This window comes from Cydia amplana, chromosome 1, assembly GCF_948474715.1.
Source record: "Cydia amplana chromosome 1, ilCydAmpl1.1, whole genome shotgun sequence".
Classification (NCBI taxonomy): Eukaryota; Metazoa; Arthropoda; class Insecta; order Lepidoptera; family Tortricidae; genus Cydia; species Cydia amplana.
The window spans coordinates 21,719,811-21,736,275 of record NC_086069.1 but is presented as its reverse complement, the minus strand read 5'-3'; the positions used below and the strand labels follow the sequence as shown (position 1 = coordinate 21,736,275).

General features: G+C 38.4%; 2 protein-coding genes across 2 annotated transcripts in view; one reads left to right on the top strand and one right to left on the bottom strand.

The window, feature by feature from the left end:
- LOC134648742 (serine/threonine-protein phosphatase 6 regulatory ankyrin repeat subunit B) overlaps window positions 1-9,793 on the top strand; it is a 41,240-nt gene extending 31,447 nt beyond the window's left edge. Inside the window, exons 6-20 of the mRNA XM_063503297.1 lie at window positions 513-726; window positions 804-1,000; window positions 1,842-1,940; window positions 2,309-2,453; window positions 2,546-2,703; window positions 2,788-4,015; window positions 4,098-4,297; window positions 4,391-4,927; window positions 5,025-5,231; window positions 5,325-6,015; window positions 6,158-6,256; window positions 7,372-7,583; window positions 8,353-8,481; window positions 9,129-9,264; window positions 9,564-9,793. Of these exons, the coding sequence (XP_063359367.1) occupies window positions 513-726; window positions 804-1,000; window positions 1,842-1,940; window positions 2,309-2,453; window positions 2,546-2,703; window positions 2,788-4,015; window positions 4,098-4,297; window positions 4,391-4,927; window positions 5,025-5,231; window positions 5,325-6,015; window positions 6,158-6,256; window positions 7,372-7,583; window positions 8,353-8,481; window positions 9,129-9,264; window positions 9,564-9,793 (4,482 nt within the window). The remainder of the gene's footprint in view (window positions 1-512; window positions 727-803; window positions 1,001-1,841; window positions 1,941-2,308; window positions 2,454-2,545; window positions 2,704-2,787; window positions 4,016-4,097; window positions 4,298-4,390; window positions 4,928-5,024; window positions 5,232-5,324; window positions 6,016-6,157; window positions 6,257-7,371; window positions 7,584-8,352; window positions 8,482-9,128; window positions 9,265-9,563) is intronic.
- Window positions 1-16,465, bottom strand: part of LOC134650475 (uncharacterized) — a 51,375-nt gene that overhangs the window by 3,064 nt on the left and 31,846 nt on the right. The gene's annotated exons all lie outside the window — the stretch shown is intronic.

Genomic DNA, 16,465 nt, shown 5'->3' with positions numbered 1-16,465 from the left:
ACATATTGAACAAGGGTTAACTAATTAACTAATTTATTATGTTCAACTTTCGTAAAATATTTTCAAATTATCGACGAAATATGTAGGTAGGTAAGTGACGTACCTACTTAAATTGGCACTTTTGGTAAATATGTTTGACCTTTCGCTAATCACAATTAGTTAGGTATATTGCTTCCCTGTACACCCTCTCATCAATCATACACAGTGCAGGACGACATCGAGTTCTGAAGCAAGTTTGCATGTCTACTCGTATTACAGGCGTATTAAAATTGTAGTTATTCGATCTGTTTCCGATATGATACTGATTTCTCAGAACCAAAGACACTGTCACTTTTGACACTGACAGATCAGTATCATATCGGAAACCGATCGAAAAACTAAAATTCGAATACGACTGTTAGCTCAGTTGTAGTTGATACGTTTTACGAACTCTCATACAATACTCATAATAATCCGTGATAGGTATTTCGCGTACGTACAATAAAGCATAAAGCTGGAGGTTATGTTGCCAGGCATCGACGCCGGCCGGCGACACGGCGTTGCACCTGGCAGCGCGCCGACGCGACGTCGACATGGCGCGCATCCTCGTCGACTACGGCGCCGCCATCGACGCCACCAACGAGGCCGGCATGACGGCGCTGCACATCTCCGCCGCGGAGGGCGACGAGCCGCTCGTCAAGTATTTCTACGGAGTGAGGGCTAATGCGGCCATTGCTGATAATGAAGGTAAATTTAGCCAGCTTTAAACCGTCTTCAACATTTAATAAGCTTGAATTAAAACAATGCAACCCTATCAATTGCAGACCGCACTCCGATGCACTTGGCGGCGGAGAACGGGCACGCGGCCATCATCGAGCTGCTGGCGGACAAGTTCAAGGCGTCCATCTTCGAGCGCACCAAGGACGGCAGCACGCTCATGCACATTGCCTCCCTAAACGGCCACGCCGACTGCGCTATGATGCTCTTCAAGAAAGGAGTCTATCTCCATATGCCTAATAAGGTTTGATGGTTTTTAATAGTTTTTATGCTATTTTTAACCTGCAATGACATGTATTAAACCTTAAATGCATAGTGTTGCCAAATGTCTACAAAGCATTAGACAGCTCACAGATTAATGGTTAAACAAATTCTATTTGTTCCTGTATTATTATTTCAATAGTAAAACTAATAAACTTTCCGAATTATTACATACATTTACGCAGTATTTTAATTTATAAAAATTACATTTGTTTATAGACGAAATGTCGGAAAACTTAGAAAAACTTGGAAGTTGATGATTTTTAGTATGTGATTTTGGGCAGATTTTTCGGGGTTTGTAATTATTTTATATTTACAAACTTTATAATAGGTATATCACAAATAGTTTACTTACCTTTCTAATGGTAGTAAAAAAATTCATATATCTATTACTGAAAATTACATATTTACATAAGTATGATTTAGCCAATTCAACTTCTAACACTGATTTCGCAGTGAAAATCGAAGTTATATTTTTTTTACTATTTTTCCTAGAATCGGCAAACAATTATGTGATACATATATTAATTTCGGGCAAAAAGAAAAAGTCATGCATTTAAGGGTTAAATACAAACGGTAAGCGACTCTGTAGTTTGTCTGTTGTCCGACACTTAATTTTTAATTCTGTGAACCCCTACTAATATTAAATATATTAAAAATGGGTCACTCACGTATTTTAAGTCGAAAACGCTCGACATGTTTCACTCCGTACATACCGAGGAGCGTCATCACCATCAGCTGCAGAATTAGGCAAAGAAGTCATACAAAACGACGGTTTTGATGAACAACTGCGCTAACCGAATATCCTTATTTGGATTTTACAGGATGGAGCCCGCAGCATACACACAGCGGCCCGCTATGGACATGTTGGAATCATCAACACCCTCCTGCAAAAGGGGGAAAGCGTGGATGTGACCACTAATGTAAGATACATACTTTTACTTACAATGGGTATCAAAATACTATTTGATATTTGATATTTATTGAAAACAAATTTTACAGCATTACAGCTAACACCAATGCACTGTAAAATTAACTAGTAAAATTAAGTAAGTAATAATAAAGCGATTAATAAGCTACCTATTGCGTGTTTAATTCGCAAAAAGATAAAAAATCTTTAAAAAGTTTACGACTTTGGTCGGCAAACAAGTCGCAGTCAGGTGCAAAAGATAAAAGATTATTAAGGAGTGTCCGGGAACGGACAATTGGAGAGTACTGGTGTGCAGTCGTATCATTTGACAGAAATGATAACACATATAAATATTATATGCTTACCATTTCCATTGTGCAGGATAACTACACGGCTCTCCACATAGCGGTTGAATCATGCAAACCGGCTGTGGTGGAAACCTTACTCGGTTATGGAGCCGACGTTCACATTAGAGGAGGGAAGCAGCGAGAAACACCGTTACACATTGCTGCGAGAATACCTGAAGGTATATTGTGGTTCTTGTAGATATAGTAAGATAGAGATACAATCAAATGGTTGATCAATATAAATACATATTACTTTTTAACAACATTTCAGGAGATAAGTGCGCATTGATGCTTTTAAAGTCTGGTGCTGGTCCGAACAAAGCAACCGAGGATGGAATGACACCGGTACACGTGGCAGCTAGATATGGAAATTTGGCAACTTTGGTACTTTTATTAGAAGATGGAGGAGACCCGTTAAAGAAGACCAAGGCAAGATTTATTAGTGTTGCTACTTTTATTACGCTGTCATTAAAATATTGAATATGAAATGACAAAATTATAAATTAATTTCAGACTGGAGAAACGCCTCTACACATGGCCTGCAGAAGTTGTCAACCGTACGTCGTACGCCACCTCATAGAGTTCGTGAAGGAACATAAAGGCGAAACCGTCGCGACTTCATATATGGATGCCGTAGATGATGATGGAGCAAGCGCTCTTCACTACGCTTGCAAAATCAAAAAAGAAGAAGTAAAAATTCCCGCAGCTGACAGAGAAGTTGTCAAATGCCTCATAGAAAATGGAGCTGATGTAACCCTTATAACAAAGCATAATCATGAAACGGCATTTCACTTTTGTGCGATTGCGGGAAATAATGATGTGATGACAGAAATGATAACACATATGTCAGCTGCTGACGTTGGTAGAGCTCTTAACAAACAAAACTCTGTTGGTTGGACGCCGCTACTAATAGCATGCCATAGAGGACATATGGAGCTGGTCAGTACGCTATTGTCCAACCATGCCAGGGTAGATGTTTTCGACGTGGAAGGGCGATCTGCTTTGCACTTAGCAGCTGAACACGGTTATCTACAAGTCTGTGATGCACTTTTGACCAATAAAGCCTTTATCAATTCCAAAGCCAGAAACGGAAGAACGGCACTGCACTTGGCAGCAATGAATGGGTACGCGCACTTAGTGAAATTTTTAATACGCGACCATAACGCCATGATAGATGTGCTTACACTAAAAAAGCAAACGCCGTTACATCTAGCGGCGGCTAGCGGACAAATAGAGGTTTGTAAGCTTTTGTTGGAGCTCGGGGCGAATATCGATGCTACTGATGAATTAGGTCAGAAACCTATACATGCCGCAGCACAAAACAATTATTCAGAGGTCGTGCAGTTATTTTTACAGCAACATCCAAACCTTGTAATGGCCACTACAAAAGACGGCAATACATGCGCACATATAGCTGCTATTCAAGGTTCAGTGAAAGTGATTGAAGAACTTATGAAATTCGATCGGACTGGTGTTATTTCCGCCCGTAATAAATTGAACGACTCTACTCCGCTGCAGTTGGCAGCAGAGGGAGGCCATGCAGACGTGGTCCGAGTCCTCGTAAGAGCGGGTGCATCTTGTACCGATGAGAACAGAGCAGGCCTCACCGCTGTACATTTAGCTGCTGAACATGGACATACCAATGTATTAGATGTTATGAGGTCAACAAACACTTTGAGGATATCGAGTAAAAAGCTGGGCCTTACTCCATTACATATAGCAGCGTATTACGGGCAAGCTGGTACTTAGTTTTATTTTATAAAATATTGCAAAATGTACCAGAACTAGTTTTGCTATATGATAACCATTATTGTTTTTCACAGAAACCGTCCGCGAGCTACTGTCCTATGTCCCGGGGACTGTAAAGTCGGAAGCTCCAACCGGCGTATCCCTAGTTCCCGTACTAGGATCCGAGTCCGGCCTGACTCCACTTCACCTGGCGGCCTACAACGGCAACGAAAACGTTGTCCGATTACTACTCAACTCAGCGGGAGTACAAGTTGACGCCGCTAGTACAGAAAATGTCAGTGCCAATGATTATCGTTTTAATGTTGTTTAATATAATATTATATATATATAAGTAGTTAAAAATTAAAACACATGAAAATATTTTCAGGGCTATAATCCACTCCATCTTGCGTGCTTCGGTGGGCATATGTCGATCGTCGGTCTTTTACTCAGTAGATCCGCGGAGTTACTACAAAGCACAGATCGGCATGGAAAAACTGGGTTGCATATAGCTTCTACCCATGGACATTACCAAATGGTTGAGGTGTTACTCGGTCAGGGCGCAGAAATCAATGCCACAGATAAAAACGGTTGGACACCATTACACTGTGCAGCGAAAGCCGGGCACCTCAACGTTGTCAAACTTCTATGCGAATCTGGAGCATCACCTAAAAGTGAAACGAATCTAAATTGTGCACCTATATGGTTCGCCGCATCTGAAAATCACAACGACGTCCTTGAGTACTTGTTACACAAAGAGCATGACACACAATCTTTAATGGACGACAAACGATTCGTTTATAACCTCATGGTGTGCTCAAAAAATCACAACAATCTACCAATAGAGGAATTCGTGCTAGTTTCACCGGCGCCCGTTGATACCGCCGCTAAGTTATCCAACATCTACATTATTTTATCTACTAAGGTAATGTCATTGTTTGTACCTTGGGACCTTGGCATAGTGTGGTTTAATACGTGCAGATAGCATCAAGTATTTAACATGCATTGTGTGTCCGTAACAGGAAAAGGAACGTGCCAAAGACCTCATCGCGGCGGGAAAACAATGCGAGTCGATGGCTACCGAGCTGCTGGCGCTCGCGGCGGGCGCGGACTCCGCCGGGCACATCCTCACCGCCACCGACAACCGAAACATCGAATTCCTCGATGTTCTCATTGAGAATGAACAAAAAGAAGTCATTGCTCACACAGTTGTTCAAAGATATCTTCAGGTAAAATATAGGTAACTTTTTCTAAGTTACAAAGAAAATTATGCTCAGTCAAGAAAACCATGAATATTGCTATACACATCTGTATTGTTTCAGGAACTCTGGAGAGGGAGCCTCAAATGGACTGGCATCAAAATTATGTTCCTTTTTTTCGCATTTATAATCTGTCCACCTGTTTGGATGGTGTTTTCTCTTCCAATTTTAAAATACAATAAGGTTCCAATTATTAAGTTCATGTCATATTTGACTTCTCACATTTACCTCATGATATTGTTAGCTTTAGTGGCAATTACGCCCATTTATAACTCTATATTCAGGGAAAGTTTAGTACCGAGATGGTACGAGTGGATGCTGCTCATCTGGTTGAGCGGTCTTCTTTTGTTCGAGCTAACTAACCCCAGTGACAAATCAGGCTTAGGGTGGATTAAAATAGCAGTATTAATGTTGGGTATGATAGGGGTAGCCGCGCATGTCGTGGGTTGGATATTTGTCGAAAAAAAATACTGGCCAACTCTAATGTATTGTAGAAATCAGTGTTTCGCCTTATCATTTTTACTAGCTTGTGTTCAAATCCTGGATTTCCTGTCATTCCATCATTTGTTCGGGCCATGGGCCATTATCATCGGTGACCTCATGAAGGACTTGGGAAGGTTTCTCGCAGTGTTAGCGATATTTGTATTCGGTTTCTCGATGCATATCGTCGCGTTAAACCAGCCATTCAGGAATATTGTCAAACCAGAGGACGCAAAAATTGCAAGAACGGCTCGGAGGAAACTGTTTTCCGACGGTGAGTGTGAATCTATTACATCATTTATTACTCATAATCATTTTTAGATACTTATATGTTTTTTTAGTTTTACTGTAGTTAGGTTGGAATGTCCGAAAATGTATGTGATTAAATTATGTTATTAATACCAATTACATGATAGATGCTAATCTTCGAACCAAACGACAAACAAATGATGAACAATGGACAAATTCACTGCCCGGGGAATCATACCGGAGGAAACAGGGGCAGCCGACGGGACGTAAGTCCGAGTTAGAGACCAGAGTCAGTCTACATGTTTTACTTTCATACGATGATCGCATATTATCTCGATGTGCTTATTTTCTTTATTTTCTAATGACCCATGCATCCGCTTAAAAGCTTGAATGTTATATCAGTATCACATCGAGAATGTTATCATCGTTGAATGAAATAAATGTAAAATATTTTTGTTTTGTTAGATTATTGTGCTGCTATACAAACACCTCATGTGGAATGTGTTAGGAACTGTAATATACAAAATATCGTTTTCTATAATTTATATCGTCGTGAATTTACAAATGCGATATGAGTTATGGCAGCGAAATGGTTTAGATTGTCTTGTACCTAATTGTTAAGACCCCGTAAACAATGCATATTCTGCTTCATTTGTGCCATCGCGCGCTTTATGAAAACGTTTAGTAAGTAACCTACCTACTCGTACGTTATGAATGTCGACACAGAACATGCATTGCGCGTCACAACTCTAGATTTAGTGGAATGAGTGGCCGACCTCACGCATTTGATGGAGCAAGTTTTTTTGCGCATGCCGTGGCTGGCTTATGTCCTGCGTTTACTTTACACCGGTGTCTTGGCTCTTGAGGCACCTTTATGTTTCGGATATGTTTGGCTGATTGTCCTCAATGTGGCGCCGGGCGCGCACGCTGTCCATGTCTGTGACACCTAGCTGAAGTAGAGGGACGGGGTAGATTGATGCAATGACTCAAAATTAATACTAATTGACTCGTAATGACAAGCCTAAACAAAGTTTCTATTCCGATCATATCATTCATCGCACAAGTTAACAATTTCAAAATTAATTTGATTTCCTTTCCTTCTTTAAAACCCACGTATCAGTCTACCCCATCCTTTCTCCTACACGACCATTTAAAGATTTTATCCAAGATCTCTCACAGCCCTATGTGTTAGCTCAAACCAAAGTTGCCAAATGTGTTTATTTTTTTATATTTCAGTAAGTGATGTTTTATTTTATTTTCTGTTTCACAAGGAACGGCTCTAGAGCAATATCACCGAGCGTTGCATCAACCTAACCTATTCGTGTCTTAATGTTTGAGTAGAACCGAAAGAAACGTGGCCCATTTGAGTATTGTCTTCTAGCGTCATTGTCGGCGATCGAGGCGTTCGAGAAATTGTTCTTCGCCCTTTTCGGCCAGCTCACCTTGTCGGACCTGAACTACGTCTCAGCCCTGCGGCCCCTGTGGAGCCAGAACCTGTTCAAGTTCGTGTTTGGAGGATACTTGCTGATGTCGGTAGTGGTGTTGGTCACGCTCCTCATTGCGATGATGTCGGACACTTATCAGCGCATCCAGGTAACTGCGTGTGTCACCTCGCGTGTACATTTGTTCGCAGTGACCATGAATCCAATATTCTCGTTCGAGCTGCTGTTCTTCGCGGTGTTCGGCCAGACGACGACGGAGCAGACGCGCGTGCACCGCAACGACAGCAACGTGCAGCCGCTATGGACCAACTATCTCTTCAAAATAGTGTTCGGGATCTACATGCTGGTGTCCGTGGTCGTGCTGATCAATCTACTCATCGCTATGATGTCAGATACGTACCAGCGTATTCAGGTAACGTCCGTGGGATACATATCAAGTATACTTTATGCATTACGAATTGGCATGCCATAACTTAACGATGAATCTAACTAAACATTTGGCTAAATAAATTAAACTGTTATAAAAAATTACCTATGCCATATACATATATGCACACGTCTACACGATTGACTCGAATTCGTGTGCGTGGCCCGTCCTTAGATATATGTATTTAAATGTTAAACAGGTAATTTCAAGTTTTATGGCTAAAATTTAATGAAAACTTAACTAAATACGAAATGGTATCACATGAAAATTACTAAGGTTTTATTCGAAAGTTTTGTCTAATCTCAGATTAAATGTTCTCGAGGCACCCAATGTAGGTATATTTTTAATGTAACCAAGGCTTCGACTTCGTATGACAAAAGATCGAGTCCCAAACCAAAAACCGACTAGAATCGGCTAAGTACAGTTTGCTGCACATTGTTAATAATGCTACCTAATGATAACAATTGATAACGTAGCGGTGGGTGGGTTACAGGCTCAATCAGACATCGAGTGGAAGTACGGGCTGTCGAAGCTGATCCGCAACATGCACCGCACAACCACAGCCCCGTCGCCGCTCAACCTCGTCACCACCTGGCTCATGTGGCTCATCCACAAGTGCAAGGTTCCTATTATTCTTCAATTATTTACACTTGATATTGATCGATATTAACTTGATATTCAGGCGATGAAAGGATATGAAAGAGTAAAGAGGTAGGACACATCATAAAATATATTATTTTTTTGAAGCGCTGACAGTTTCGGCAAAAAAGGTGTTGCCGGTTGCCACCATTGAGCAAATGGCCCCACATAGATATTTAAATAAAATCAGCAGTAATATGATCTAAATGCAAATCAATCAATTCAGTTACTTAGCTGAAAGTTAACTCGTAGAATCACTATACACTACATCATCACTGCTGTACATACACGAACCATGAAGTCCCCATGTTGACTACAAAAAAATATCCACAACACATTGGCTCTTTTGTTCCTATGGATGGGAATACGAGATTTTATTTTTAATGAACGGATGAATAATTCAATTGGCAAAATCCTTTGTTTGAAAACAATCGTCACTAACGGGACGTTTATGGCACTCACACATTGCCTATTTATAGTCAGATGCCACTAGCACAAATCAGTCGTCCGTTCGATGATCCAATTATTATTTTTGATCATTAACCATCGTTAATTTATACCTACATTTCGATGAAGAATTATATGCACTCGCACGCCACCTAGTGACGCTCCATTAATACCATTGCACAGGGTCGCATAACAAAGAAGAAGCGTCCAAGCCTGGTGCATATGATTGGATTGCAGAGGCAGGACCAGCTGAGCGCGAGGACCAAGGCCGGGGCCAAGTGGCTGTCCAAGGTGAAGAGGGGACAAGTTGTGCCCAAAGGTAAATCAAGCTAGCAAACAAAAAAAATGCTCTTTAAGTGTCAAAGTGCAAGAAGTCAAAGTTAGTTCCTTATTATTATTTTTTCCAAATTTCTCGAGATATTCGAGAAGTTCTGGTCGAGAACTCTCGTGCCTCGAGAAAAAATAAGATCGAGATACCAAAACCCTATTATCGTTTTAAAAAACTTCTCAGAAGAACATAGAGGTGCTTATATAATTTTCTAATATAAATAGGTACCTCCTACCTATCTTCCACCTATGAAAAAAACTTAAATTGCATATTCTAACTTATCCTTCTAGACTCTACACGTCTCTCAGTGGTGCACCTGAGCCCACTGGGTTCCCAGATGAGCTTCAACAACATGACGAGAATAGAAAACGTCGTGGACTGGGAGATCATAGCGAAGAAGTACCGCGCGCTCATGCGCGACGAGCCTGAGGAGCCGGTACTTAAGGATGCCGACTTGGAGGAGGCCGACAACACGTCAGAAATAGTCCCCAACAATGTAGCGGCTCCGCCGAAGACATAGGAAGATAGGTAGTGAGGAATGCGTTTATAAACATAATACATTTGTCACGTCATGTGCCACCTTTACCACGAAGTGGCCTGCGCGCCAAGCAATCGTTTCCGAAGTGTCAGGATCTGACCAGGAGTTTGAGACATTTTATAACGTGAGCCCTACTCTACATTTTTTACAAATTTTTCATTTTTACTAAACGAATTGATTGGACGGCGTCTGGGACACGTTTTATAATGTAGGTAAGATCACTTGACTTCTAGACTCATGGACATTAATTTGAATATTGTATGTAAGTATTTGAGTATTGTATTGTATGTAAAGTAGATATTGTAACTCTTTTATACAATCCGTGCCCTATACTTTATATAATATGAAGAAATTATAGTTTCATATATACTAACTGTACATACAGGTTATTTTTATTTTGTCTGACTGTATAATCAGACATAAAAAAACTACATACTGAACAACTTTTACTATGGGCCAACCCCGAAATCGCGAAAAAAATATCTGCCGTCTCAAACATTTCTGCTAATCATGTGTAACATGTGTTAATGAGGTACTTATACATACTTAGGTTGATACTCGACTACTCGTACCGATTTTTTAGAACTGCAGTTTACTCTACTCGTTTATTTTTAGCCTAAAACGATTCGTCGTAATGTGTATCATTCTTTGTTTTCATTAACTACCTATTTATTGTGCATCGTCAGCCTCGGCAAATTCACAATCACCGTGACCAATGTCAATGGGTGCCCCACTCAAGTGTGAATGCGGACCGAATTTTTCGCAAATATGTTATTGCAACATTTACTTTTTGTGCATTTAGTATGACAGTGTGAAGGCACTTGAACTTGTATAAAGATTGATGCAATTTCTAATCTCCATTGGGTATTTTAAATCGGTGTAATGGTTTATTCTAAAAAAGATCCAGCACCATGCTGTATGTGGACAAATCTTACCTTGGCCCTTTTACGTATGTAAAAGAACCTAATCGCTACGAAACCGTACAAAAATTATAACAGCGCTATCGGTTCAATATATTGTAGGATTTGCAGGTAATAGAGCCGAAAAATTACGCATTTTAAATTGAAAAGGGAACTCAAGTTTTTATTAATTAATCGCAAACAAAAATCAAGTTCGTAGGTACTTGACTTCATCATAGGTACCGACATGAAAATGGAAACGAATACGTAATGTAATCACCTTATGAAAAATACCTATATAGGTAGATATCTGCCTACTAATATACCCGCCGTTAATATCTAATACTTATATATGATCGAAAATTGAAGATACCGCATCCTAGATACTTACGACTCGGGTATGTTTTCACCAGTGTAAATTAAAACCGCAAATTTATTTCTGCGGTGGCAGCCAATATAATAACATGAAGAATATAAGATAAATCCCTATTAGTGTTTGACAGCCAAGCGTCTCGATGCCAACGATTACCTAGTGAGAAATGAAATTACTGAAATGAATTTTTCTTTACGATTGAGTATTTTCTGCTAATAAATATTTTGGCTGTATATGAAGTGTGAACAGTCTAATCTTACGATTAAAACAAAAAGCATATCTTTTACTCACACGGGATCTACATCTACATGACCGGTTTTCGTGCGAAAATAGTCCATCGCTTTCTTCAGCAGTCGGACAGCTGCCTAATTCCAGTAGTTAAATAAACATGTGTTTACCACATTTAATTTGTTAAGAATTAAGGTTGAAGGTGGCAACTATTGGTTCAGTGTCAAGCACTATTAGGTTATCTACGTTATTGTAAATAAAAAATGCATGGTAGATATAAAAAATAATCTTTGTTTTTAACATTTTGTACAATAACTTTTTTAACATTTCGATTTCTAAATAATAATAAAGTCGAGATTTAAAGCAATAAGTAAATAAGTTAGTACATATTTTACCTTGAATATGTATAGTTACGTTTATTTAAAATTATATAATAAGATACTTTTAATATGGACCGAATGTTTGTGATAGTGAAAATAATATTTTTCCATCTAATTAAGTAAGTAAGTACCTACGTATTGTATTGTAATAGAGATAGATAATTAAACCACTTAAACTTGTCCTTTTTGTTCTTTTAGAAACCTAATCATATTTTTGTAAATAAACGTGTTGTGCATTTGTGTACTTGTATTGTTTCTTGTGTATATTTGTTTTCTACATATATTTACATATTTATATTTTATTATATGTATTTACAACTACCTATTTCCCAATAAGGAATTAGGTGAATCACGCTTTATATTTTATAATGTGTGACTTTTTTCTATATTTGAAGCAGCGCATTCGTTTTATCATTAGGATATTAGGAATCAATAACTGAAGAGTAAATTTAAACAGGTTTACTAACGAGGTATTTTTGTAGTTCATTGGCATGGTTACATCTAATGGATACCTACCTCTTTTAGAGTTGAAAGATCTAATTTACTAACTTAATATTTCCTATTTATTGAGGTTTATTCATCTTCCTCGCGTTGTCCCGGCATTTTGCCACGGCTCATGGGAGCCTGGGGTCCGCTTGGCAACTAATCCCAGTAATTGGCGTGGGCACTAGTTTTCACGAAAGCGACTGCCATCTGACCTTCCAACCCAGAGGGTAAACTAGGCCCGTATTGGGATTAGTCCGGGTTCCTCACGATGTTTTCCTTCACCGAAAAGCGACTGGTAAATATCAAATGATATTTCGTACATCAGTTCCGAAAAACTCTTTGGTACGAGCCGGGGTTCGAACCCGCGACCTCCGGATTGCAAGTCGCACGCTCTTGCCGCTAGGCCACCAGCGCTTCACTGTAAGTGGTGGTCTACTGAAGATAGAATAAATAAAAAAGCGGCCAAGTGCGAGTCGGACTCCAGTTCCGTATTTAGGGGATTTATGACGTATTCAAAAAAAAACTACTTACTAGATCTCGTTAAAACCAATTTTCGGTGGAAGTTTGCATTTTTTTTAGTTTTATCATTCTCTTATTTTAGAAGTTACAGGGGGGGACACACACATTTTAGCACTTTGGAAGTGTCTCTCGCGCAAACTATTCAGTTTAGAAAAAAAATATATTAGAAACCTCAATATCATTTTTGAAGGCCTATCCATAGATACCCCGCACGTATGGGTTTGATGAAAAAAAAAATTTGAGTGTCAGTTCTAAGTATGGGGAACCCCCAAAATTTATTGTTTTTTTTTTCAATTTTTGTGTGAAAATCTTAATGCAGTTCACAGAATACATCTACTTACCAAGTTTCAACAGTATAGTTCTTATAGTTTCGGAATAAAGTGGCTGTAAAATACGGACGGACAGACAGACAGACAGACATGACGAATCCATAAGGGTTCCGTTTTTTGCCATTTGGCTACGGAACCCTAAAAATACGCTCCTGTATGGAATATCCCGCAGACGACACTGTTCGCATTGGCCTTATCATATTTTTAAATGTGAATTCACATACATATTTCCTTCCTAGGTTATGCACATTGCGGTGTGCGCACTGGTGTGCGTGTCTATGCGAGTAAGGTCGCTAGACATGACTGACATTACATTTGCACGGTCGAACGAATTAACTGCCACGAACTTAGAAAGCACTTGATTATTTTGACAACCTTGCATTCTTTAATAGTAAAGAGATAAATAATTTTATATCTATTATTACCGTCCGTTTTAGAAGTCTTTAGGTACTCCTCGTGTTATTTAATAGCGTGGGTCATCATCTTGAAAGCTATACTAGAACAAGATTAGCGTTCTAATTTGTTATATTTACCTACATACGAAAGGCCGATCGGTGTCAATGCAATATTATCATGACATCGAGCTGATCTATCTGACTATAGTAGAGACCGAAATGAGCCATACTATATAAACTCGGTGATAAAACAACGAAACCATATTGAGCTTGAGTTTGTTAAAATCGTCTGAATTAATACCTAGTAGTTGACTGTTTAAAGAAAAGAACAGTGAGCAATAAAAGCTTTTATCGAACATGAAAAAAAATATGTAGGAGTTTGAAAAAAAAAACATCAATCTTAATTTCACGTGTTTGATGGGGACACTTTCTAGAGTTAGACCAAGAAAAGTCTGCAGCGATTTTGATAGCCCACGCAGTGCAGGTGTTATTTACACGTCACAAATTCATAGAAGTATGACGTTTAAAATGACACTTTCACTGCGTGGGCTATCAAAATCGCTGCAGACTTTTCGACCCTATTCACTCCCAATGCCAATACCGGAAGTAGTGTTAAATACAGAAATGGACTAAGTATTTTAAGTAATTAGGGTTCCGTACCCAAAGGGTAAAAACGGGACCCTATTACTAAGACTCCGCTGTCCGTCCGTCCGTCCGTCCGTCCGTCCGTCCGTCCGTCCGTCACCAGGCTGTATCTCACGAACCGTGATAGCTAGACAGTTGAAATTTTCACAGATGATGTATTTCTGTTGCCGCTATAACAACAAATACTAAAAACAGAATAAAATAAAGATTTAAGTGGGGCTCCCATACAACAAACGTGATTTTTGACCGAAGTTAAGCAACGTCGGGCGAGGTCAGTACTTAGATGGGTGACCGTTTTTTTGCTTGTTTTGCTCAATTTTTTGTTGATGGTGCGGAACCCTCCGTGCGCGAGTCCGACTCGCACTTGGCCGGTTTTTTTTTACTTAAAATACAAACAGAAGTATCCTTAATATAACCTTTACTTTTTCTGAACAACATCGGCCTTTGGAGAGTCGCACCTAACCATGCGTTAAGGTCTCTTCTATTTCTATGAAGCTATAGGTAGGTAATACAAACATTACAAACAAAAACATTCAAACCATTATCGTTGCGTGAAACCAAAAGAATATATCCAATTTACATAGTTGTCCAAAAGTACGAGCCCATGATAAATAAAATGTGAAATTGAATATGTAAAACCACCAACCACTACAGGGTGCACGTGGGGTGCCCAGTATTAAATGTGAACGTGCATAATAACCACTACATAATAACCAGGCCTCGGAGTTTTTTTAGCACGGTAAGACTAAGGAGAGCTATGGAGTCTTTGTTAACATTAAAATTAAGTTCATACTCATACTCATCCTCATTAATTAAGTACAAGTAAATTATGTACAGCTCTAGACCTAATAAATATCAGCGATCATCACAATAACGAAATACGTAACTATATATTCATGACATAATGTGACATCTGATTTACTCATACACATATTTAGAACTTTCACACACAGTGCAGTATATAACTGCTTGATCGGTATTATACTCTAACTCTTCATAGGGTTCTATCCAGCGCTGTATAAACGAAGAACGTTGGCGAGATTTTGTATTGTGTAGAATGCTGTTGACATGCTTTAATATAAAAGTGTGTCTTAATTGCGTGAGATGTACGTCACAAGACACACACATTACTACACATTTTTCGTGATCGTATATAAGATCTTTGTACGGTTCAATCCAGTGCAAAATTTCAGATATTTGTGGATCCGTCATAATGAAATCAGCAATTTATTCCGAAATTTGCCTTAAATGAATATATTGAAGTAACAAATCATACGTCTTAATATGTTGATACATGACATATGATGTCATTAAGTGCATTATCTAAAGCGGCCAGTGACAACGTATAGTTCCTTATCTTAACAGTAATTATAGTATGTAGGTACGTTAAGTACTTAAATAAAATATTGGAGCGATGACACTGCAATATGGGTAATATAATAATATTAACATACACATATACATATTATTACTTTTTTATAATATAACATTTAATTAAATATATGTAAACAGAATTAATTACATATAAGTAGTCTAAGTATTTATAAAACGATTCGGTCGAACTTAATTAATGAGGATGAGTATGAGTATGAATTTAATTTTAATGTTAACAAAGACTCCATAGCTCTCCTTAGTCTTACCGTGCTAAAAATACTCCGAGGCCTGATAATAACCAATACACTACATTCGTTAATTTAAACAATAATTTATTTTATTTTAATCATAAAGACAATAAAAGGACAAATAAATAACTTATGATCGAACTAAATACATATATATATGAATAATACCAATTATTTATATCTACTGATTATTAAAATAAGTGCTACAGTAGTTACCTAATATATTATTAATTATTAAAAAAAAACAGTTCATCCATATTAATAATAACGTTGACATACTATATAATAAAAAAAGCGGCCAAGTGCGAGTCGGACTCGCCCATGAAGGGTTCCGTATTTAAGCGATTTATGACGTATTAAAAAAAAACTACTTACTAGATCTCGTTCAAACCAATTTTCGGTGGAAGTTTACATGGTAATGTACATCATATATTTTTTTTAGTTTTATCATTCTCTTATTTTAGAAGTTACAGGGGGGGGGACACACATTTTACCACTTTGGAAGTGTCTCTCGCGCAAACTATTCAGTTTAGAAAAAAATGATATTAGAAACCTCAATATCATTTTTGAAGACCTATCCATAGATACCCCACACGTATGGGTTTGATGAAAAAAAATTTTTGAGTTTCAGTTCGAAGTATGGGGAACCCCAAAAATTTATTGTTTTTTTTCTATTTTTGTCTGAAAATCTTAATGCGGTTCACAGAATACATCTACTTACCAAGTTTCAACAGTATAGTTCTTATAGTTTCGGAGAAAAGTGGCTGTGACATACGGA